The sequence below is a fragment of the Eriocheir sinensis genome, chromosome 13 (genome assembly GCF_024679095.1).
Source record: "Eriocheir sinensis breed Jianghai 21 chromosome 13, ASM2467909v1, whole genome shotgun sequence".
Lineage (NCBI taxonomy): Eukaryota > Metazoa > Arthropoda > Malacostraca > Decapoda > Varunidae > Eriocheir > Eriocheir sinensis.
In genome coordinates, this window is record NC_066521.1 from 10,870,912 (window position 1) to 10,895,536 (window position 24,625).

Here is a 24,625-nt window from a genome sequence, read left to right on the forward strand (position 1 = left end):
CGTCGATCGAGGAAAATCAGGCAGCTGAAGACTTTTATTACGTCAAATAATACTGTTACGCCACCCCCCCTACCACACACCATCCACGGGCAGGCAGGCGGCGTGATCCCCACCAGAACAGCCACACGGGCACCAGTCACTCACAGCGGCCCACACAGAACACCGAGGGGAGCAGGAACGGGGCAGGGCACAAAGGATACACGTTCAACACTAAGTTCTAGTTTAATGACAGGTTCCTCACGCAGTACAGAGTACAGCAACTTTCAAGGCACAGAACAGTTAGTTAATCAGGCACAGTACAGGGGCACGGCAGTCACGCACACACGGATGCACACAGCTCGCGAGCGGAGCAGCTCAACACTCTCTCAAGCCCAGACACGCGTCTTCTCCCCTACAACTCCTCAGCCACCCTTGCTCCCCCACTGCTCGACTCAGCACTTCCTGCCCGGCGGCCCGGCGGCCCCGGGCCCCCTCTGTCTCTCTTGTCCCAACAAGTAGAGTTGCACCATGCTGAGGTAACATTGCATCATGCTACAAGTTCATCACATTACACATACAATCATTCACATACAGCACATTCGTAACACTATCTCCTCCTTCAAAAGGCAGTCGACCCGGCTGCCCCAACATTCAACAAACAAAACACATGAAATAAATCAAACTAATCAGTCCCCTGGGACATCACTAAAAATAAAGTCTCTTAACCATCCCGGCCGACGCCTCTCTCGCCGAGGGCGCCGCTGGGATGCGGGCGGTGGCACCCAGAGCCGCGTCGTCGGCCCCAAGTACTTGCTCAGGGTTGTCACTGACATCTGCCGCTTCACCAGCACCGCCCCTGTTCTCGTTCGCCCCGTGGTCGACTTCTGACACGTCCCCTTCGCTGCTGCTGGGGCTCACATCCATCCCTGCGCCGGCAGTATGTCTCCTTCATTTCATGGCCTGGCCTGCCACCTTGAGCTTGCCCCACGGGCGTCGGTGCACCTCAGCCAGGCTTTCCTGCAGTGCCGCTGAGAAGCCAGAGGTGACGGTGGGCAAGCTCACGTCGGGGGGCCGCCCCGTGGCCAAATCCACCGGTAGCCTGAGCGCCCGGCCAAACATTGAACACAGAAAAATACATGCAATACACATAAATCAGTCTGTCCTCCACAATCTCTTCTCGCGCCCCCAAGGGGCTCCGCCTGTCAGCCACGCTGTCGACCACCCGCCAGGCCTCAGTGGGCTCTTCCACGCCATCCACTCCACGTGACGCTCGGGACAGTCGACACCGGCTCCTGGCCTCCACCCTCGGGGCAAGGTGCCCTCGCCCGGCCGTGACTACCTCCCCACGCAGCCATGCTCGAAAACCTCCTGGAAGCAAAGGGCACCATTCCGGTCACCCTCTCCAGCTCCCGTCCGAGGCCACCACGAGCCTTACTGGCCTGCGTCAGGTAGTCGAGGCCCAGCAAGCACGGCTCGTCTCGATCGGCGACGTCCATTGGCCGGCGCTCCACAGCGCTGCCTACGCCGATACGAGCCTCCACTGGCCCCTCCAGCAGCACACACTACCCCGGGTCAGGCCATGCCGAGCACTCCTCAGCCCCCGGTGTCCACTGTCACGCGTCGTGGCTACAACCGCTAAGCCTCCCACTGGCAACACGCTGGTCGGGCGGCGGCAGCTTACTCAAGGCGGGGCCCGAGGGCGGGAGACGGCTGGAAGTCGACTCCCTTCTCCAGCCCGTCCGCGCTTTCCGCCCGCGCCGCGTCCCTGGGCCTGGGGCAGGCGCTCGAGCGGTGGCCAGACTGGCCACAGTCCTTACAGCGCGGCTGGTGGGCATCGGGGCTCGGCCGGTCAAGGGAACGCGTCCTTCGCTCCCCCAGGCACCGACTGCACCTATGCCCCCTCTTGCCACAGCACCCGCACAAGCCACGGAGACCCTCCGGGCTCGCCTTCATCGACGCTGCCTTCATCTTCACCTTCGCCATCCGGCCCCGGAGGTCATGGCAGGGCGGGGCGGCCGCCGCTAGGCCGCTTGTCATCGTCAAGGCCCCGAACTCCAAGGCCCTCGTCAGCGCGTCGTCGGTCCACGGCAGGGGGTGAGAGTCCTCGCCAGTCTCGTCCCTCAGCGCCCGGCAGTCCTCACAGAAGCGCTGCGTGCCGTCCTTCTTCATATCCAGGACGACTGCTGAGGGCCACGGACAGTCTGTCCGCTCCATCACCCCCTGCGCCGCCAGCTCGTTGACGGCGCGCTGCAATTCCTCCCGCCTGGCCGGCACGACACGTCGGGGCGGGCTCCTGGTGGGCGCACCATTTCCCGTGCTGATGTTGTGATTCAACAACCCCGTGCAGCCCAGCAGGTCCAATCCACCCCCGCTGAACACGTCCGCGCACCGAGCCAGGTTGTGGCGCACCTTCGTCTGCGCCTCCGTCAGGTGAGCGGCGCTCCGGTGCATCGAATCCTCCAGGAAGTCGGGCAGCGGCCTCACAGCGGCCAACTCCGCGCTCCCCGACGGCTCCTCTAGTTGTTCCACCTCTTCACAGGTGCCCAGCTTGGCACCAGCGGGTACTTTCCGAGCCTCGTCGGAGGAGTTAGCCACCAGCACCGTGACTGACTCCTCCCCCGCTCCTTCGAGACTCTGTCCGGCTGCCACACCACCAGGCAGCTGCAGGCCCTCCGTGGACTCCACCGTGCCTTCCGCTGGCATCGCGTCCGACCGGCAACACAGGACCCTAGCCTCCGTCCCCGGGGCAAGGTGCAGTCGCTCCGCCGCGACTACCTCTGCACAGCCGACCTTCGGGAGCAAAGGCGCCTGTCCGCGCAGCCTCTCCAGCTCCCGTCCAAGGTCGGCACAGGCCTCGCCCTGCGGCAGGTAGTCGAGGCCCAGCACGCACGGCTCGTCTCGATCGGCGACGTCCATCGGCCGGCGCTCCACAGCGCTGCCTACGCCGATACGAGCCTCCACTGGGCCCTCAGACTGCACGCAGTGCCCCGTGACGCCACACAGCCTCTGTGGCGTATCCTGGAGTCGCGTAGCGGCCGGCTTGTCAGGCCGCCCCAAGGTCCCCTCGGCGCTCCCCACCAAGCGGCCTGGCTCGTCCACTGAGCCCCGTAGCGCTGTTGTCAGCTGCAGCGCCTTCTCATCCTCGCCCCAGCCCTGGGCAGCAGCTGGCATCTTGAACTGGGCCTCCCATGCCAACTTCCCGTCGTGCTCCGCTGGCTTAAGCCTCCCTGAGCGCGGTGAGGCCGAGGGGCCGCAGAGAGGAGCAGGCAGACCACGTGGGCTGCAAGCCGGCCGGCATGGCGGAGAGGGAGGCGGTGAGAGAGGCAACGAGGCAGGGTAAATGGGTCCGGCTCCAGCACCAGCTGAACCCAAGGGAGCGGCTCCGACGGCTCCCCAGCCTCCTGCAGCCTCCACCGGCTCCGCCACGACGCCACCAGGCTTCAGGGGCCCTTGCCAGGGGCCCCACGCGGAGCCCTGCCAGTCCGCCACCCAGGCGTCCGTCGCCAGCACACGTGACACTTCTTGTTCCTCCCCACGCCACGTCGCCCCCTCTCGCTGCTGCCATGGGAGAGAGAGCGGACTACGTGACCTGCGAGCCGGCTGGCATGGAGGAGAGGGAGGGGGTGAGGGAGGCAACGAGGCAGGGGCTCCCCAACCTCCTGCGGCAGCTACTGGTGCCGCCACGACGCTACCAGGCTCCAGGAGTCCTTGCCAGGAGCCCCAGATAGGCCCCTGCAGGACCGCCGCCCCGGCGCTTCCTGCCAGAACTGAGCCTTCTTCCTCCGCGTGCGACGGTGCCACCTCTCGCAGCTGCGTCTCCGCCTCCCTCAGGCCTCGGACCTCGCCTTCCTGGGTCCGCACCTCCTCCAGCCGTTCACTCCTCGCGCTGTCGCAGCCCTGGTCGGTGTACTGCTGGGTTTCCACCTTCAGCGACGAGAAACAGCTCTGGAGGACCTCGGCAAGATGGCGGGCCTGCTTGTCTGCCCTCTCTTCTGCCCTCCGAGCCTGCTCGCGTGCCCTCTCGTCTGCCCTCTGAGCCTGCTCGCGTGCCCTCTCTACTGCCCTCTGAGCCTGCTCGCGTGCCCTCTCGTCTGCCCTCTGTTCTGCCCTCTCTGTTCTCTGATCCAATTCCTGCCTCAGACTGGCCAACATGGCAGCGAACAAGTCCATCTGGCCCGGCTTCACCTCACCCACGTCAGCCTCGGCCTTGCCCGTCTCCTCACCCTCACGGCGACCACTGGGGGACGCCATGACACTCGGCGCGCTTCACTGTTCACTTATCCCACTCCTTTGACACCAAATGTTACGCCACCCCCCCTACCACACACCATCCACGGGCAGGCAGGCGGCGTGATCCCCACCAGAACAGCCACACGGGCACCAGTCACTCACAGCGGCCCACACAGAACACCGAGGGGAGCAGGAACGGGGCAGGGCACAAAGGATACACGTTCAACACTAAGTTCTAGTTTAATGACAGGTTCCTCACGCAGTACAGAGTACAGCAACTTTCAAGGCACAGAACAGTTAGTTAATCAGGCACAGTACAGGGGCACGGCAGACACGCACACCGGAAGCACACAGCTCGCGAGCGGAGCAGCTCAACACTCTCTCAAGCCCAGGCACGCCACCCTCCCCTACAACTCCTCAGCCACCCTTGCTCCCCACTGCTCGACTCAGCACTTCCTGCCCGGCGGCCCGGCGGCCCCGGGCCCCCTCTGTCTCTCTTGTCCCAACAAGTAGAGTTGCACCATGCTGAGGTAACATTGCATCATGCTACAAGTTCATCACATTACACATACAATCATTCACATACAGCACATTCGTAACAATACGATGGAGCATTAGAACGCATGGCGGATCTCTTGAGGACGTTTGCAGCAGAGGTTGGCACGGCGATTAAAGGCTGCTAATCTGGACATATTTTGGTGATTTCATTGTCAGCTAAATGATTACTGAGATTAGTGTAAGGCTTAAGTTGGAAACTCTTCTGCCGTGGCCATCCCCTGGTGGGAGCTCCTAGGAGCAGGCGTTGATGAAATGATAATGATGATGATGTGCAAGGCTTAAACAAAAATCAAAAGGGAAGAATTTAAGCTATTATTGTCCATCAACTCTAAACTTGAGCCCTGTGGCTTGGCCCGGGTAACCCCCCATTGTTTACACATCTAGCTACCGTATAGCGATGACCTGCGCATGGCGATGTCTCACTATTAGTCTGTAAGTTATCTATTTATGGAATATAAATACGTATATTCATAATACGACTGCATGGTGTTATGATTGGCTTGGGATTTGAGGGAAAGACAACGACTCTGTAAACCTTCCATTTCACTTGGCAACGTGGCTCATAGGATGGTGCCGCACTATTCACCCTTCCGCCACCACTGAAGACTCACGCAGGTCTCACTTTCGCGTCCTGCACAGCCAAGCAAAAGATATTATATAACGTAAATGAGAGAGAGAGAGAGAGAGAGAGAGAGAGAGAGAGAGAGAGAGAGCTAGAGTTCTTACACCTGACGGAACATTTCTTTCCGTCATTTAAATTACTGATTGGTCTCTCTCTCTCTCTCTCTCTCTCTGCAGTATGGGCTGTTTTATATAGCACTTGCACACCCACCTATGCCAGTTATGTTTTTGTATTAACCACATTTGAGTGGCATGACCCTGAGACAGCTGGGCTTTCATGCTCTTAGGAGAAGCAATTTATGTATCTGCACAAAAGTAGTAGACAGGTACAAATCATATTCTGCTGTTATTCATATGTGTTGATTTTATTGCATTGAGTATTTTCATTTATTACTTTGCAGCAAACCAATGTTCAGAATTAGTTGGTTGTCTGGCTATTCATGACCTTTGGAACCAGTGCATTATTTTCAGTAGGATGAAAAATAACTTATGTTTTTATAGTTTTCAAAAAGCAATAAACCAGGAATTAGTTTTAAGTACGTGTACATATTCCAAGGCTGCCTGACCGAACAGCCCAGAGCCCCTGAGAAAGGTCATTGCCAAGACCGGGCTTTCTTATTGTGCTCTCATAGAGTGTATTTTGTTTGTTGGCACATCTGCCTGATAAATTTGCCTCAGGTTGATAAGCATGGATACTGTACTTAAGCCAACAGGATGAAAGGATGATAGTTCCTGCTGCCCACAGATCCCTTGTTGGAGCTCAAACGACATCCCTGTGTACATCAGTTTATTGCCTTTTGTTGAAAGTAATTTCTTGGTTTCAGATCCTTGAAAGGTGACTTTCAAGGATTTGAAACCAAGAAATTACTTTCAACAAAAGGCAATAAACTGATGTACACAGGGATTTCATTTGAGCTCCAACAATGGATCTGGGGGAAGCAGGAACTATCTTCCTGTGCATCTATAGGAATGTTGCCCATACATGCCCATATGGCTGCCACATGGGGCCCACTCTGCCCACTTGGGCCCCACACAAATACCCTGTTGCATCTCCCATCTGAGGTCCATGTGGGCAAACGTGGGGCCCATATTTGCCTATCCGGGGCCCACTAAGATTGCCTAATTGGAGACCCATATTATTGCCCACATTTTCCCATATGTTGCCCACCTGGGGCCCACATTTTTTGCTGGCTGGGTGGCACCACTGCCTAACTGATGGCCGACTGGCGAATGGCCGCGAATACATGATAGGATCGTGAACCAGATGGAATCAAACCGTGTGATCTCCGTATGAGATCTCTCAAATCTAATTTCTAGTACTAACAGCTTAACAATAAATAACATTTTGTATTGGCCTGGCTGGGGCTATTCTTAAAACATCAACAACAACAACTCTGAGATCTGAGGCTATTCATAAAACATTCGGGGCTATAGCCCCGAATGCCCAGGCCTAACTACGCCACTGCTGTGTGTATGACAGTATATCTGCCCAACACCTTAGGTCACCGGTCTAGCATGTGTATCTTTCCTGTGCGTCTGATACAATGAGGAATACAAAAGCAAGAAACGATAAGACATTTGATAAACTGAATAACATGGAGCAAAGATTATACAGTGAAATGGTTCGGTACCACTTAACCACCATATTAGTCAATTCTACTTTTCATTTACTCCTCGTAACATTCAACCCAGTCACCGTCGTCCAGATATATGCAGCCACGGGATCTGCTTTTGAGGTCTCAGGCCTTTATTGGAGCAAGAAACTAAGAGAGTAGGATTCCCAGCCCCAACCCTTGAGTTATAAGACACACACATACCTGAGACCTTATCTTGAGAGGTGACCAGTGAGATTGCTAGTTCTTGATGTTAATGATTCCTAGTTTCCTACCTATAACTTCAGAACAACATGGTTTAATTGCTTCATATGTCATCTGGAACATAGTACAGTAAAATCTGAGTCATACAATCCTGTGGAGTACGTTGTCTCTGTGGTGGATTGTTTGAACATTTTCAAGTTATTCAAGGGATTGTTTTCATAACATTTCATAATTTTTAATGTAGGACAGCTACATTATGCAGGTATAATCCAATGTGATTTTCTTACTTCTAGTCTATTTATAATAAAGTTGAGGTATGATAAATAAACCAAGTAATAAAACAGTATATATTTTCTAAATAGTCACATTTTTACAACTTTATACATTTTGAACACAGGATTAATCCTTGAACTGATACAAGTCATTGATCTGGGAGGTGAGATGTAAAACTACCATCTGTCATCACCTTTCATCCAGTGGTGTTGAATAAACACCATTTACTTACCATCCAACCCAACCATCACCTCAAAAGTACCAAACAGAATGCAAAGGAAGTATTAAAGAGGTCAAGTGAGGGCATGGTGGTTGGCTGGCACCTTCCCTCATATCAGAACCCTACTCTCCAGCTTCTCTCGGTCTTTTTCGTCCACATCCTCCACACAAGTGTTGTGGCCGCGGAGGACGTGGCCGTCTTGGTCTATGGCGAAGTTGTAGTCTTTGGGGTTAGCCATGGCTTCTTCAATGGCCTTCTCCAAGTCTTCACGCTTAATAAAGGTTTTGACAAATTCCTGAGGATAAAGGGTGAGCTGTGGTATCAAGTGGGTGGAGTAATGGAAGCCAAAAGAAGTATAAAACTTTGAAGGCCTGTAAGTGTTGCATATAACCAGTAAACAAATAAACTAGGGAAAAAGAGGTCAAACAGCTGGCAAGAGTGGAGAGATGGTTACAATGAATGCATCTGTCCAGCAAATGTATCGTGGTCCACTCAGCCGGCCATTGTTTATTCAATCAGACTCCAGTGTACCACAATTTTGAATGTTAACCCTTTCCATCCATGATGCAGACGTCGGCGTCACAGTATGGAAAGGGTCAAAAGGAAATGGAAGAAGATTAATCCTCTTCTAAACCACTCAATCCTCCTCTAAATTCCTCTTAATCCTCTTCCATTTCCTCTTAAGAGGTTTAGAAGAGGATTAAGAGGAAATGGAAGAGGATTTAGAGGTTTAGAAGAGGACTAACCCTTTCCATTCAGTGACGCCGTCGGACGCCCGTCGGACGCCAATGTCGCCGTCGCCAGAGTGAAGGGGTTAAGCTTAAATTTCATGACTTCTGTGAGCTGAACTGCTGTATGGCATGAAATTTGACCCTCATGAATGTGAGATAATGTCATTAGTCTTAACTGAGCTATGAAAACAACATCAATCACTTGTTGAGAAAATTCAGGAAAACCCAGTGATGAGTTAAGAGGAAAGGATGGTACAGAAGGTGAAGCTTTCTTAAGTGCAATGGCAGCAGTGATAATACACTGTGAGCAGTTACAGCAATAGTGAGTGACGAAGTCACTTCACATGGAGGTAAGAGGGGTGGCAATTTGCCGCTCCCCCTCCAGGCCCCTCGCCAACTTATAGATTGCAGTGCATCCGTCCACTTGAAGTATAATTTTGTGCCAGCAGCTCACACCTTGGCTACATTTCACACCCTCTAGCGCGATTATTACACAGTGTATTGTAATTTGGATTTCACTACAGTGTTTAGTGAGTTAAGATGCTGCATACAGTATGAAAAAACAACAACAAATATCAGCAGTTCCTTTTTTCTGTTTTTTTCAAGAACATTCTATGAAAACAATCAATCACAATGCACTGATGAAAAAACTTTACATTTGGTTGCAAGATTTAAAATAGGATTAATAAGGGTGATTTGGATAAAGTATTTAAAATTAAAATTGATGTAAAAATATATGGCAATGATTATAAAATGAATAAATTCAGGTTCATTTTAAGGAAACAGGCATAAACTGGTGGAGTTGAGTGGAACAAGCAAACCAGATATATAGTGATGTAAACATGATTGTAATTTATAAATGGCAGTTACACAGATTTATGGACGGGGAGGATAATTGTCGAATAACCCACTCTCAAGGGGGCCGGCTGTTTTTTACCTTTTTCTTTATTCATGATTTATATACCAGACGTAAAGGACACCCTACCCATAAGATTTAGCTAAAAAAAAAAAAAAAAAAATAATTACCAATGACCATTTTTGGAAAATTTGAAGTTTTTTTTTCAAAGGCTATTTCAACTATAATAATTGCTTTACATGGAAACAATTAATATAGTACAAGAACCATGTTTAGGCCAATGAAAGTATAGTGAAATATTGTATCAATAATCATTAGTTTGTGGAATATAAATTTTCAAACTTTCATGGTCATAATTTCCCCCTAAAAATTCAGACATAAATACACCATAATTCAGTCACATCATATACAAGAAAAAACTTGCTATAGTGTGATTCTTACAAGTCTAGGCAAGGCTTTGGTGTTGGTTTCATCAAAATCGGTTGAAAATGATGGAGAATTGAAGTGCAAATGTACATAACTTACATTTTGAGATACAGCCAGGTAAAGTTTTGAATGCGTAACATTCAAACATAGCAAAGTGATATCATGGCATTTATCCTTTCATTTATTTGTAATGATATATAAAAAGATATATTTTCATGTCCAGTCATATATTTTGATGTCCAGGCATAAAATATTATGTCTGTAAGGCTCCTGGTCCCCCCCCCGCCTCAGCTTGAGGCGGGGTATTACCTCACAAAGGAGGTGTTTTACAGCTGCCAAGCTACTCACTGTTGCCAGGTTTGTTTCAGAATGCTCGTGGAGCATATGTCACCTCTTTCTTCTACTCTTTGATGTTCTTGGATCTCTTCTTCTTCCTCATGCTTTTCCTTTTAGTATCTATTTCTTGAATTTTGAGTGAGTGGTAATGTTGATGTTGCAAGAAATTTACTTTGTTATATCCAAAATCATGGTGAAGGATGGTGATTTGGGAAACAAATTGGACTTTTGATGCTCCAGCAAACTTGACTTTTTGACATTTTTTCCAGATCTTTGAATGGAAGCTTTCATTTGTGTTCAGAGTGAGCCCCCGAACGCATCGCTTTGATACGCCCTTAAGAAAAAAAGTAATGCGAATTTTAATGAAAAACTTTGTAATTAGATTCTCAAAGGGCATACACAGCTGATGAATTTTTTCTCAGTTTTTCATTTTTGACCGATTTTCTTTGTTTTTCGCCTGGCCAGCTCCCTTAACCCGGCAGCTTCGGCAGACCCCGTTTGGGGCTCCCGCGAGTCGGTCCGCTGAAACGGCGGACCCCGTTTGGGGCTCCCTCGAATCGGTCTGCTCAAATGGCGGACCCTGTTTGGGGCTCCCTCGAGTTGGTCTGCTCAAATGGCGGACCCTGTTTGGGGCTCCCTCGAGTCGGTCTGCTCAAATGGCGGACCCTGTTTGGGGCTCCCTCGAGTCGGTCTGCTCAAATGGCGGACCCTGTTTGGGGCTCGGCTCAAAACCCCTAATTCGAGCTAATTGTAGGTGGTGGCAGCATAGAGCAACCCACCATGCATGCCCTGGGTCATGGTGGTGGGTGAGTGATCTTGAGGTGGGCTTATTTGTCATAGGTGGAGCTGTAAGGTCATGGCAGACTGAATTAGCTATCCATACAGTAATCACTTGTCAAATTTTCTAAAGTAGACAACAAGCGACTTTTGGCTAGATGCCATGGGTCACGAGACTGTTTATTTCGTAACAAACACCACTCAAAAAGAATGGAGTTTGAGTAAAAGTAAATATTTTTAACGGCTTTATGGTTATGGGAGGCAGCCACTTTCAACTGCTGCTGCAGAATGACCTGTTCTCACTTCCCATTTTCTGCCTATTACCATGGTACGTATTTTGAGATAACAAGAGAGTAAAGTCGAAAAAAATTGTGATAACAAGGGAGTCAAGTCGAAAAAAAAAGTAATTTTTTTCCATGGGCCGGAACCAATAAGCGCTTTTTCATGTATTTCAATACCTCGAGTTTCGCGATCCTTGAGTTTAGCGCTATACCTTCGGAATGAAGCAAGCGTGAAACTTGAGAGGGTACTGTATATTAAAATATAATATGACTACTAACAAATACAGTCCCTGAAAGTCAAGATCAAGACCAAGATTGCCCAATGCCCATCAAATGTATCCCCATGTGATTAGTGCATGTCATGTTCCCTCAGCAGCTCAGCGAAAGTTGCCGCCCGAAGGTCGGGTCCCGAGCAAAATCATTCCCGTGAAATACTGGCTTTAGGAGCAGCAACATTCATGATGAAGCTGGTGCCATATGATGAGCTTTGCTTCTGATATGATTGCTGAAATGGACTACGAAAAAGTGCATTAACCCTCTCCATCCGTGACGCAGACGTCGGCATCACAGTATGGAAAGGGTCAAGAGGAAATGGAAGAGGATTAATCCTCTTCTAAACCTCTCAATCCTCCTCTAAATTCCTCTTCCATTTGCTCTTAAGAGGTTTAGAAGAGGATTAAGAGGTTTAGAAGAGAACTAATGGTGACGCCGTCGGATGCCGACGTCGCTAGAGTGAAGGGGTTAAGAATTCCAGCACACCTGTTGATTCTGTCTTTAAGAAGAAAGAAAATATCATCCCCCTTACCTGCGTCTCATTAATGATGCGCAGAGCTTCCTCCTCCGCTGCAGCAGCCTTCTGGGCCTGCTTCACCTTGGAGGCTTCCACGCGAGCCAACTCAGCTTCATACTCCTTGCGAACTCTGTGAGAGAGAGGGCCATGAACTCACTCTGCTTTGTCAATTTCATGTTCTGGTTTTATTAATTTGGATTACCCATGTGTTTATGAATGGCTGGAACATGTACGGTAAGTAATATTCTATGTCTACGCTGCATGGGGGAAAACTATGATCATCATTGCTGATAAGTGTCAGTTTATGAAATTTACATGTATATACTGGCAATCTCCTCCTATATACACCAAATAACAACCACACAAGTATAAGCCAGAAAGAAACCACATAGAGGTCACTGCACACACAAACACACACACACAGCAGTACCCAGAGATCAACTATAATGAGCTTGCTCTTGTCGAAAGGGTACTTCCTGACAATTGTGAGTCCAACTTATGATCAGGCTATGGTGGTGAATTACACACACACGCACACACACTCATGTACCTCTCCTCCCTGAGTGCTGCCACCCGTAAGTTCTCCTGTCTGTTGTACTCCATGAGGCGCTGGTGCTCCTCCTCCTCCTGAGCCACCTGCTGCATCGCCAACTCTGAGGTATCGGCTGTCCGCTTCTTCTCCTGTGTCAGGTGATGCCTGCAAGGGAAAGTGCTTCTATTATGTCCTTCAAGTAGATCCTTGGGATGCCTGTTTAACCCGGTAGCAGCGACGGGCCAAATTTGTGGCTTTACTGTGTAGCAGCGATGGGCCAAATTTGTTCCATGATATAAACCCCCCAAAATAGATGATACATAATCTGATCACAAATGCTTTGATACATATTTTGAAATGGTTTGTTTGAGGGGTGATTTTTTCTCATTTTTCTCGCTTGGAGGGACCATTAAGAAACATGATCCCCGCTGCTATCGGGTTAAGAGCGTCCTATGCAATATAGATAAAGTGACTTATCAGAGTCATACTGCACTGGTCTTGGAGTGCAGGCAGATTCTGGCATTGAAATTAAAATACCAAATGTATGCTCATAAGCATTTCTGTTCTAAGTATGGCAATACCACTTTACTACCGATTCCATAACCAGGGGTGCGGAGTTGGACATAAAAAAAATTGACTCCGACTCTGGCTCCAGGAAATTTTATGGTTGCAACTCCAACTCTATCCCCCTCCCCCTCTCCCTCAGTACTGTGGTAGGAAAATCAAACCCAGCCACACCACACCACATACCACATCCAGCCACACCAAACCACACACTGCATACAGCCACACCAACCCACACATCACATGATGCATCACATCCAGCTACACCACCTCACACCACACCCAGCCACACTAGACCACACATAACAAGCCACACCACACCATACCAAACCACACCACACATTACACCCAGTCACACCACACTACACATCACATCCAGCCACACTACACCTCACATCACACCCAACCACACCACACTACACATCACACCATACCTAACACCACAACCAGCCACACCATATCACACATCACACCCAGCCACACTACACCACACATCACACCCAGCAATACCACACCACACATCACACTCAGTCACACCAAACCCAACTACACCACACATCACACCCAGTCACTCCACACCTCATGGCTCACACCATACCCAACCACATCACACCTCACACCACATAGCATGTTAACATGATACAAACTTCTTTTTAGAAACTGCCACATTTATTCAATCGAATCGCCATGCATCAGCTTTCGTGGGTAGATAGTGTTTCCCTGGTGTCTATGTGATGTGTTGGAACTAAAAATGACCCAATATACAGTAGCAAAGAAAAAAAACAATAGCATGTTAACATGATACAAACTTCTTTTTAGAAACTGCCACATTTAATTTTAATCGCCATGCATCGGCTGACATTGGTAGAAAGTGCTTCTCTGGTGTCTGTGATGTATTGGAACTGAAAATGGCCCAACAAATACTGGTAGCACGTGGTGGAGTATGCTTACAAGGATTCCTGCAGGACGAATCGGGACGGGGTAAACTTGTGCACAACAGTAGCTTTGTCGTGCAGACTAGGAGAATCCTTGCATTACAAGGCCTACATTAACACTTTAACCTTGAGAGGCACCCCTGCCCCCTCCATCCACTCCCTTATCAATCTTCAAAGCAAAGCAAGTTCACCATATCTTACAGTGGCATAACAGATATATGGGAAAATTTGTGCACAACAGCAGCTTTGTGTTGCAATCTAGGAAAATCTTTGCATTATAAGGCCTGTATTGATGGTTTAACCTTAAAAGGCACCACTGCCTCCACGCCCAGTCACATCACATCACACATCACACCCAGTCACACCCCATGATACATCACACCTATATTAGAGCCACGATAAAAATTGCCTATGCCATGACGGGCTTGGGCCAACCACCAGTCCCCTGAAGAAAGCCTGCCGGTGCTATAGGTGAATAAGACATCCGGTCACTCCATACCTCACACCATACCCAACCATCACACCTTACACCACACCACATATCACACCCAGTCACACTACACTTCACACCATACCCAGCCACACCACACAACACACCCAGTCACACCATAGTGACCATACCCAACCACATCACACCTTACATCACACCCACCCACACCACACCCAGTCACACTACACTTCACACCATACCCAGCCACAACACATCACACCCGTCACACCACACTTCACATCGCATGATCCAGCCACGCCATCTCGCACATCACACCCAGCCACACCTTGTCATTTATCACACTACACCACACATCACGCTGCTCCTAGCCACACCACACCACATATCACACACATCTCACCATACCCAGCAACATCACATCACCACACACCATATTTCTTAGCCACAGCCACAGCCACAGCACACATCATACCCAGCCACACCACACACCACCCAGCCAAAGCATACAATATAGCACCCATCCGCGCCAAGCCACACTGCCTACATTAGCTACACTGGGTCAGTTCACAGTACACTACGATTCACGCTACGATCACATATTTAGCCGGACCCTTTTTTTTTTAGCATGAATTGAACATCCACACATCATAATGAGCAGGTTGTCCTTAAAAGGCAACCCAATGCCGAGTTCTGAACAGTCTAGTACAGATTCAGTGCTGAGTGGAGACGCATATGAGTATATTACAGGAATCAGACTCGCCAGATATTGCATGTGTCGTTGGGTACGTCTTATATGACATCGTCTAGCTCGAGTAATTTATCTCATTAATTCAGATTAATAATCCACATTTCCATAAAAAACAAATCCATATTACATGATTTTTTTAAATCTCACAAGAGCTCACATAAAAACTTGCCTCTCAGACAAATTTGTGGAAAAATTTCGTAAATTAGCAACACTGTTCTAGTAGTGCAGCCAAGTAGGTTATGTGAGAATTGATTATGTAAAGGAGTTGGAGTTGGAAATATTTTTACTGACTCGGACTCCGGCCAAAAGTAGCCGTCTCCACTGACTCCGACTCCGCCCCTCTCCATAACTCCTCTTTCACACCAACTCTGTGTGCTGCATCTCTTCCACACCGTCTCATCTTTGACCCGGCCCATCATTAGTGGGTGTATGGTTGCTTGAGAATCTCATTTTGCTCATTTCTACCTCCTTCATCTTTCATCTTGGGGTACAAAAATTTCTTCACCCATATCCTTTATTAATAAGTTTACCTCTTAAATTCTGCTGCAGTGTGACTCTTTTCTATCTTCTATATTTTCACATTTTTTTAAAATTTCATAACCACATCCCTCCATTCCTCTCATTACCTTGCTGCACACAACTTTCTACTTTAGCTCATCTCTAAGCTGCCCAAACTCCTAATGCAAGAGTTTACCAGCATCTGCATTCTTTCATCAGTAAACTCTGAAAAGCAACAGTATTATAGCAACCTTCTTTTAAATCACTTTAATTTGCTCATGATATGTTTCTCTTGCTGAAAAATAACTGTCCTATCTTACAAAAAACTTGTGGCCATAGACTATTGCCTTAACCCAACACATTATACTTTGGCTGAGACAAATGTTGTAACATTAAGTTGCTGTAAGTGGTTCTTAAGGTTCCAAGTTATGTCATTTCTAGTAATTGTCTGCCTGCTATGGAAAGCCATCACCACTAGGCCACTGGGTAACCTTACTGGCTGAGTGGTTAGTGTAAAGGCCTCCCATCTCACTGGTGGGGGTTTGATTTCCAACAACAGTTATATTATTCCTCCCTTCACTGACAGTTTAATTTATCATGAGTTTCAGAAGCTGGAAGTAAACTGGTGGCACAGCAGTGGTATCCTGTTTTTATGGTGGAAAGATGCCTTTAGGATCATCCAGAAATAGGATACCTCCTGCCCTCCATGAAGGAATCTAAATAAACTTCAGTAAGAACTGAAACAAATTAATTCATACAAGATGGGAATAGACAGCCATGTAATTACCTGCCTGATGCAAAAGGCCACCCAAGGCCCACTTGGCCCCGGGATACCCTAATCGCCTATTTGGTTGGAGGGTTGGCTTCCCATTAATCTGGTCAAGGTTGGATTCCTAACCACAGAAATAGTTATTTGCCCCACCTGGGTTAGATTATTTTTTTGCGTGTTTTAGAATGAGCAGCAGCTTGCATTAGACTGATGTGTGGCCAGCACATCTCAACTCAGGGAAGTGAATGTCCCTGCCTTACATGGTCTCACATGCACTGTATTAAAGAGGTTGGCAGCCTCCACCCTATCCCCAAAAAAGCCCCTGATTCCTTACAGTGGCTTACTCAAGAGCTGCCATTAAGAGAACATAGTCAACACATGCAAGAGTGTCTCAAGCCCCTCAACTTGAGTGGAGATACTACAGCTTTAGATTTCCTTTGAGAAGGAAACTTAGACTTTACTTAGGAACAGCACAAGTAGGCTTAGAACATGGCTTGTGACTTCATATAGAGCAGAGAAGATAAAATAAGTTACCTCAGGGCTCTCATCTGTGTGTTGTAGTTGTTGTTGAGCCGCCTCAGCTCATGAACCTCCTCTGGTGGGGTGATCTTCCTTGGAGGGATCTTGAACTTTTTGCTTGGAGCCACTGGCACCCATCGTGGCTTCCTCCACCTGAAATGCATGCAGCAAGAATGTGATCGGAGGTATGGGGAGAAACTACCATAACCTATGTTAAGTTACATTATTAGGTTAGGAATGGTTGGTCAAAAAATCAGTCATTATTTAAATTACTCATTTCCTAAGACAGTGAAAGTCAGATTTGTTTGAACAACACAAAACTAAATCAAATTACAATCTTTTCTATATTTTCTAACTCTTTTGGTGAAGGTGAACATGATTACCACAAACTCTTTCTTAAACTGTACCATGTGAGGGTAGCATTTCTCCCAGTAAATCATGATATAAATGGCATAGAGAGATACCATGCCTTTGCAGCCATTAAATAGATGTCGGCAAAGTATCAAGTTTATTTACAAGCAATACCAATGAAGTAATGCCCCTTCTAGATGAGAGGTAACCTTCCATGCAGACAACAAAGCCTCCCTCTCAGGAACATTTGGACTGGGGGTCCCCCACAAGGTCAAATAATAATCTGTAAATTTCATCAGGTTCAGAAATACACAAAATCAAGGTCAAGAAGGTCAAATAAAATGTAAATCTCATCAGGTTCAGAAATACACTGCCATTAGAGTCCCATGCTGACATATGATCCAACAAAGATTGTTGAGGAAAGGGTAGTCTCCTAATTTTGAGACACTGATTTTATTTCTGGGCAAAATATGATGCTTTTTATTACTGAGATAATTGAATTTTCCAGTTATCATTAAATGATTGATTTTTCAATGCCTGAGGTGCACCCGCTGCCGCCCCACTCCCACCGGCCTATGGAAAGAACTCACCCCCACTGCTGCCCCATCCCGTCCTGTGCTGCATATTTCTGCCAGCCCACACAGCATGCCGAATATACTTAATAGCCTAACTTAACCTACCCTTCTATTTTCCATGTCATTCTTTACTGCACTGGATTCAGGGACCAAAAATTAATCAATAATGTAAGTTTAATTTACAAGAGATGGCTACCTTCTTCAACATTAGTCAATCCACCGTATACAAATTAGTAACCTTGTTCGTGAATATTTATGGTGATTCTATATTCATTCCACATTCTCAGCACCCTCTCTTCTTTACAAACTGCGATAAATACCTCAAACTCGGATGAACACCTCAGTCATCCTATCAAGTAAGTAAGTAAGTCATCCTATCTAGTAAGTAAGTAATACCTCAAACTTGGATATACATCTGTCATCCTATCAAGTAAGTAATTAACAGTGTAACCCAAAAGAACACTAGCACAACAGTCTCAGTAAGCATTAAATCAGATTAAGACATATATTTCTGATTAAACAAAAGGGAGGATACAAGATCGGTAAGGATTTGCCGTTGAGGCACCTCGCGCCACATTGCGGCATCAAATAACCCAAAACTGTGTCCTTGTGACCCTTCAATACCACCATTTTTGAACAGTGGTGACTCAGGCATGTGAGATGAGGTGCGCTTGTTGCCTCGCGGTCACATCAAGCTGTGACAAGCACGTGTCGGAAAACAAACCGGATATTGTTCAACGCGCCCAACTCAAAATTTGAGTAAAATGGAGGCCATGGTGATAGGTAGCAATATAGGTCACTCCTGGGTCAGTTGACAGCAGGAGCGTCAGGGCTGGATGACAGCTGTCACAAATCGGTTTTATTTTGTACCCCAAAGTACTCGGTAACAATGATCTAGCATCAACTTAGCAGAAGTGGACGGGTTAACCGGCAGTATTGTACCATATGTAATATGTCTCCCTAGAGTTGGTCTACCTCTAGGGTCTTTTATCTAGGAGGTTATAATGTGGGGGGGGTCTAGGCCCCCCTGGTTAGAAGGGGAGTCGAGGGGGGTTAGGGGGGAGGTTAAGTTATGTAAAATTTGGTTGGAGAAGTTTAAATATATTCGACATGTGGTGTGGGCTGTCGAAAATTACACGGCGCGGGACGGATTTGGGTGGCAGTGGTGGGGAGGTTCACTAAGCTGACCATCCAATGACACGCCCGACACTCGTCATCAGACCAGCTGCAGCGGCTACTAGGTTATGTTATAATAGATTACAAGAGTATGCGTTAGGGACTTTCCTTACTTTTGAGACCAGGGAATTTTCCCTATTTTAGGGATATTTTTTAGGGAAACTTTTGAAGCCCATTTTTCAGTGATTTTGCCTTCCCCCAAAAAACCTGATTCCCCATAGGTCTCCAGGCTTGTTTTGGGGGGTAAGGGGGACTGGAGTGGTGGAGGGGGTGGTGTGGTAATTCTTAAGATTTACTGAAAATCCAAATAATATCACAGGGAATATTTAATTAGCATATAAATCAATGAAAATAAAAATGAACTGCTGCACGAAATCTGGAGAAAAAAAACGAATAATTAAAATACAGGAGCAGAACCCACAGTGAACAGTAATAGTGACAAGTGCCGTCACAAAGGAAAGTTTATATTCGGCAAAGAAAACACTGAGAACAAAAAAAAACAGTTAGACCTATATGAACTCTGGAAAAAAAGGGATTTAAATACAGAAGCAGAACCCAGCGTGAAGTGCCGTTACAAAGGAAAGATTTTATTCGGCAAAGAAAACACTGAAAACAAAAAAGAACTTGTATGAAATCAGGAAAATAAAGAAATTAAAATACAGAAGCAGAACAATTAAAACACAGAAGCAGAATAATTAAAATACAGGAGCAGAATAATTAAAATACAGGAGCAGAGTAATTAAAATACAAAGCAGAACAATTAAAATACAGAAGCAGAATGATTAAAACACAAAAGCAGAAAAAAAATAAAATACAGGAGCAGCTAGAACCAACAGTGAACAATAACAGAGATAGAAGTGCCGTTACAAAGGAAGGTTTTTATTCAGCAAAGAAAACGCCGAGAACAAAAAAGAACAGTTGTATGAAATCTGGAAGAAAAAGAGATTAAAATACAAGAGCGGTGCCAGAGGTGCCGCCAGTGCCAGCCTGCGCCTCGCCCCCGCCTCACCTGACCGCCTGGGTGCCGAGGAGAGTGACGGAGGCCTCGCTGACGGGGTACCACAGGCTTGGGGCGCCCACGAAGCTCCGCAGACAGGAACTCATGGCGATGTTGTGCTGCTAGTCTTCTTCTTTTGGAGTGTTTTACAGGGCTAGTTAGGATGTGCTGCTCCCTCCCCGCCCGCCGCCCGCGTGTTGGTCTTGGGCTTGGTCGGCCGGCATTCAGTTGTTGTTGCTGTTGTTGATGGGCGATGTTCAGCCTTTGTAACGGTACTTCTGTCACTGTATTTTAATTTCTCTTTTTTTTTTACAGATTTCATACAACGTTTTTTTATTCAAGGTGTTTTCTATACTGAATAAAAACTTTCCTATGGTATTATTTGGGTTTTCCTCATATAGTTGGTGTAGCGGAGTGTGTGTTCTGTTCCTGCAATTTCTTTTTATCTTTGTTTCCATTTTTTTTCAGTAATTCTTTTTTTTTGCTTTCAGTGTTCTCTTACCATTGATCTTGTGTTCCTCCTTTTGCTTAACCACAAATATTTAGTTTTCTCTCTAATATAATGCATTATTTATACTAAAAAGAAAACACAAGTAACGTGTCGACTTTCCGTTATAAATCTCGTTATCTTCCGTTTGTGTTTAATATATCACTCCTATAGTTTCGTGTATCTATCCCTTACCAGGTATCTCCAGGTGTTTGTTCGAAGCTTCAGTCAATATGCGACCCTGACCTTGATTATTCGTAGACCAACGAACAAACATACACTACCAAGCAATGAAAGAAAGTTATGGATAATGTACAGAGTCTCACACTCTTATATATAATACGTATGAGCATAATACTAAAGGAAAAGGTGAGGAAATAAGTGAAGAGCTATAGTAGCTTCGGAGCGTCATGAGCCACCAAGAGAGTTATATCCTCCCCCCCCCCCCCCCGTCTCTCTCTCTCCCTCAGCGGCCACATGGGGAGTACAATACCAGAGGACGCTGCCTTAAATCTCCCTTTTATTACATCATCTTTATATTTTGCATCCCGTAGTGAGTTCGCAAGCGATGAGAGAGAGTTTGTGTATACGTTGTGAGTGTTATTTGCGTTGTGAGTGAAGCGTAGAGACGGATGAAGAGCGATTGTTATGGTGCTTCGGTCAGTCTCCAGCCAGCCAGCTTCCTCCTCTCCTTCATGTCAGTCTCCACAGCCACCTCTCCCTCGTGCTCCTCGTCTCCGTGTGTGCAAAGGTAGGTTAGGCTATATATACCATTTTGCTTTGTGTTAATGCGTGTTTGAGCTTATTATCAGTGGTGGTGGTAGAAAACTTATTACTAGTGGTGATGGTGATGAAAATGGTGGTGATGGTGGTGGTGTAAATGACTGAATGTATTGTGGTGGTGAGGTATAATGAAGTAGTTCAGTTTTTATTGTTGGTGTTTATGACGACGTAGGTCCTATAGTAGTGGTGTGGTGGCGGGAATGGTGGTGATGCGGCTTGTGATGGATGTGCTGGAGAGGCAAGGAGATAAATAATTGGCGTTTCGTGGTGGTAACGTTACGGTGGCGACGCTGATGACGAGTCTTGGCGGGAAATTGTGCGTGGTTGCCTGGCTACTCTTGGGAGGCAGAGGTTCAAGTGCCGCTCAGGCCGAAAGATTTTTCCCGCTGACAATGAGCGGTTACTGTCTCCCGTAGCAAGGGTGTTGGGGGAGGGGGGCAGGTGCGGTGAGATGTGAGGTCCCACTTTGACTAATGAGCTTCAGCGTTCAGTCCGGAAGGGTAATGGCTGGCGATCATTGAGTTCAGCACGTAATCAGACCGTGATTGAATTAAGCGCTTACACACACACACACACACACACACACACACACACACACACACACATATGAAAACTTTGCTGTATTGATATTCTACGTCAGGATGATACATTTTCCGTGTTCCAGTTGTTATGTAAGACAGAGTAGGCTAACAACCTCTACGGGACAATGGGCTTGTAAAGGAGGAAGGTTCCTGGGCGGTGCATCAGGGAGCCGCATAATTCTTGTCAGAGGCACATCAAACGTTCGTTAATGTCCATCAAAAAGTTAGCGAAGCATCAAATAGGTGAACGAAGGGAGTTGCCTGGCTTTGTGGTGCGGGGAAGACTTGTATCAGATGAAAGGAACCAGATGATAAGTGCTTTAGAAAGATGGGAAGCTGAGAATTTCTTTATCATCTTGGGGTCACACGATATACTGGAAGCCTTGCAGCCTGCCGATCACAACTGTTGGCAAAACTAAACATATCTAACAGGCGGGAAGGTAAGGAGGTTGTGATCAGCGCTTTCCTTAGGTAATTCTTATAGGAAGTCCATCAAGGTGCTCTCAAAAGGAAAGGGAACGCAGAATTGGAAAAAAAGTTGACATGATTAGCATTAGAGTGAGACGGTTTTCGGCAAGTAATTTAAGGGGTTTACTAAAAAAAAAAAAAAAAAAAAAAATAGCCTGCCATATTTTGTAAAGTCCATCACTTACCTTCCGAAGACCCACAGAAGACACACAGAACTGGAAAAAAATTTGACATGATTAGCATTAGAGTGAGACGGTTTTCGGCAAGTAATTTAAGGGGTTTACTAAAAAAAAAAAAAAAAAAAAAAATAATAGCCTGGCATATTTTGTAAAGTCCATCAATTACCTTCCGAAGACACAGTTCGGTATTCTCAGACGCTTTCGGCTCTCATATCAACTCTTCCCAAAGGCCGAAAATGAGATTGATGTTCTCTAGAGTTTTTTTTTTTTTCACGTTCAAGTTACCGAAGCATCGTCAAACTATCACCAGGGTCACAAAACTGCCCAAGGAAATGCTCACACCCACGAAACCTAAACGTAATTAATAGCTATCAATACAATGAGACAGTTATAAGTAAGAAACAGGTCTCAGTACAGGAAGCGACAGTACTTACATGTAACTGACAGCTATAGATACAAGAAGAGACGATACAATACAAGTAATTAACAAGTACAGGAAGAGCCATTTCGTTACAAGTAAGGAATAGGTATCAGTACAAGCAGAGACAGTAGTTACACGTAAATAATAACTATAAATACAAGAAAAGACGATACAATACAAGTAATTAACAAGTATAAGTACAAGAACAAACAGTCTCCAGTCACGTCTTTAAAAGTAGCGCTGGTCTTGAGTCGCGGAAACGCAATAAGAAAACGAGAATATCCGTCATTTGTAGGCGAAAGGCGACGCTGAACCTTAATCACCGCTCCAGGTATTTAATTAACGACGCCATACTGTGTTAGGTGCGGGATAGCGACGCCCGTTCCCGTAGACTCACCCTTTACTAGTTTTTAAGACCGTGTGTGTTGGTTCCCTTGTTGTCTTCATTGCTTATTTAATTATCGCTGCTATGACAACCTGTTCCCGTAGACATACCGTTTGCACCACGTATTATTAGTCACTGAAAGCGTGTGTGTTAGTTCCTTTCAGAGGTGGGAGCGGTACTGAAAAATCAGTAGTGCGGTTGCGGTAGTGTGGTAGTGCGGTACTTTTTCCGGAGTAGTGCGGTTGCGGTAGTGCGGTCCCATTTTTTTATTTCCCAGTGCGGTACGCGGTGTGCGGTACTGCGGTAGCGGTAATCAAAATAAAAAATACTAAAGTGCTTATCCTGGCTATCCAAACAAAGGAAACATGCTTAAAATAGTGCAATTAAAAATCGGCCGGCACCACGGACGGGTCCGGGGTTGAAATGGCCGGCACCGCGCGGGTTAAAGAAGACTCGCAGTGTAGTAGTTTAGTCTGTCTATTTAGTATTTAATTTTGAACAATAACTGAAAAGTCAGAATGATTGAATCACTGATTCTGATGACTGATACCGATTGACTGATTGAGTTCAATTCACTGTACAAAAAAACCCATTTCTGTGAGCATGCCGCCCTGCAAATGTCATCTTCGATAGTTTTCAAAGTACCACAAAAAAAGTACTGTAGGATTTTTTAGTGCGGTCCGCGGTGGTGCGGTATTTTCAGAAATTTTGCGTAGTGCGGTAGTGCTGTACTTTTTTGTGATGCGGTACTACCGCACTACCGCACAAAGTACCGCACTTGCCCATCTCTGGTTCCTTTGTTATCTTTCATCGCTACTCTCACGCCTTCCTCCTTCCGAAATCGACCTCTCTTTTGGGCGCTCCTGTTTGTTTTTGCAGGAACAGCGATTAGCGTTTTTTTTCGTTGTTTACTGCCCTTGTTGTTATTACTGTTTTCTTGTTCTTGTACTTCTTGTTCTTGTTCTTGTTCTCTTTCCTTTACCGAAAAAAATAGCTCCTCTGAACTTGCAATATCTTCTTGGCGCCACCTCTCCCGCGGCCTCACTGAACAAGGCTTTCTTCTAATTACGCTCATTCCTTTGCTCTCCAACCTTCCTAATGCGAGAGTTAACTCCTGTCTTTATTCTTTCATATCTTTCACCAGTACAGTCCGGAAAACAAAAAAAACATTTCTGCCTCTACTTCTTCCTTCCTATGTTGTCGGGACTTCCTAATGCAAGAGTTAAGATCAATTTTTACTCCTTCATCCCTTTCACTACTTCGCTCTGGAACAACACTTTTTCGCTTGTACTTTCTCCTTCCTATGCAGTT

At 46.7% G+C, this 24,625-nt stretch overlaps 2 protein-coding genes across 2 annotated transcripts; both read right to left on the reverse strand.

Moving 5' to 3' along the window:
- Positions 1–51: 51 nt before the first annotated feature.
- On the reverse strand, positions 52–4,807 carry LOC126997973 (uncharacterized). Its single transcript, XM_050859235.1, has 2 exons — positions 4,051–4,807; positions 52–3,984 (listed from the first exon to the last, which is right to left on the reverse strand). Exons 1-2 carry the CDS (start codon positions 4,228–4,230, stop codon positions 1,657–1,659), a joined length of 2,508 nt encoding a protein of 835 aa, XP_050715192.1. The 5' UTR covers positions 4,231–4,807; the 3' UTR covers positions 52–1,656.
- Positions 4,808–7,538: 2,731 nt separating this feature from the next.
- Positions 7,539–20,241, reverse strand: LOC126997974 (probable 28S ribosomal protein S26, mitochondrial). The gene is made up of 5 exons (XM_050859236.1): positions 20,023–20,241; positions 16,927–17,064; positions 12,446–12,592; positions 11,911–12,025; positions 7,539–7,993 (listed from the first exon to the last, which is right to left on the reverse strand). The coding sequence occupies exons 1-5, from the start codon at positions 20,115–20,117 to the stop codon at positions 7,808–7,810; spliced, it is 681 nt and encodes a 226-aa protein (XP_050715193.1). The 5' UTR covers positions 20,118–20,241; the 3' UTR covers positions 7,539–7,807.
- Positions 20,242–24,625: the final 4,384 nt, after the last annotated feature.

Bases quoted from the DNA above. Each gene is read 5' to 3' on its own strand.
- LOC126997973 (XM_050859235.1), bottom strand. From the start codon at position 4,230: ATGGCGTCCCCCAGTGGTCGCCGTGAGGGTGAGGAGACGGGCAAGGCC. The intron at 3,985-4,050 runs GCTCAGAGGGCA...GCACGCGAGCAG, and splicing joins ACGAGAGGGCACGCGAGCAG to GCTCGGAGGGCAGAAGAGAG.
- LOC126997974 (XM_050859236.1), bottom strand. From the start codon at position 20,117: ATGAGTTCCTGTCTGCGGAGCTTCGTGGGCGCCCCAAGCCTGTGGTAC. The intron at 17,065-20,022 runs GTGAGGCGGGGG...CATGCATTTCAG, and splicing joins CTCGGCACCCAGGCGGTCAG to GTGGAGGAAGCCACGATGGG. The intron at 12,026-12,445 runs GTACATGAGTGT...TCTCTCTCACAG, and splicing joins GCAGCACTCAGGGAGGAGAG to AGTTCGCAAGGAGTATGAAG.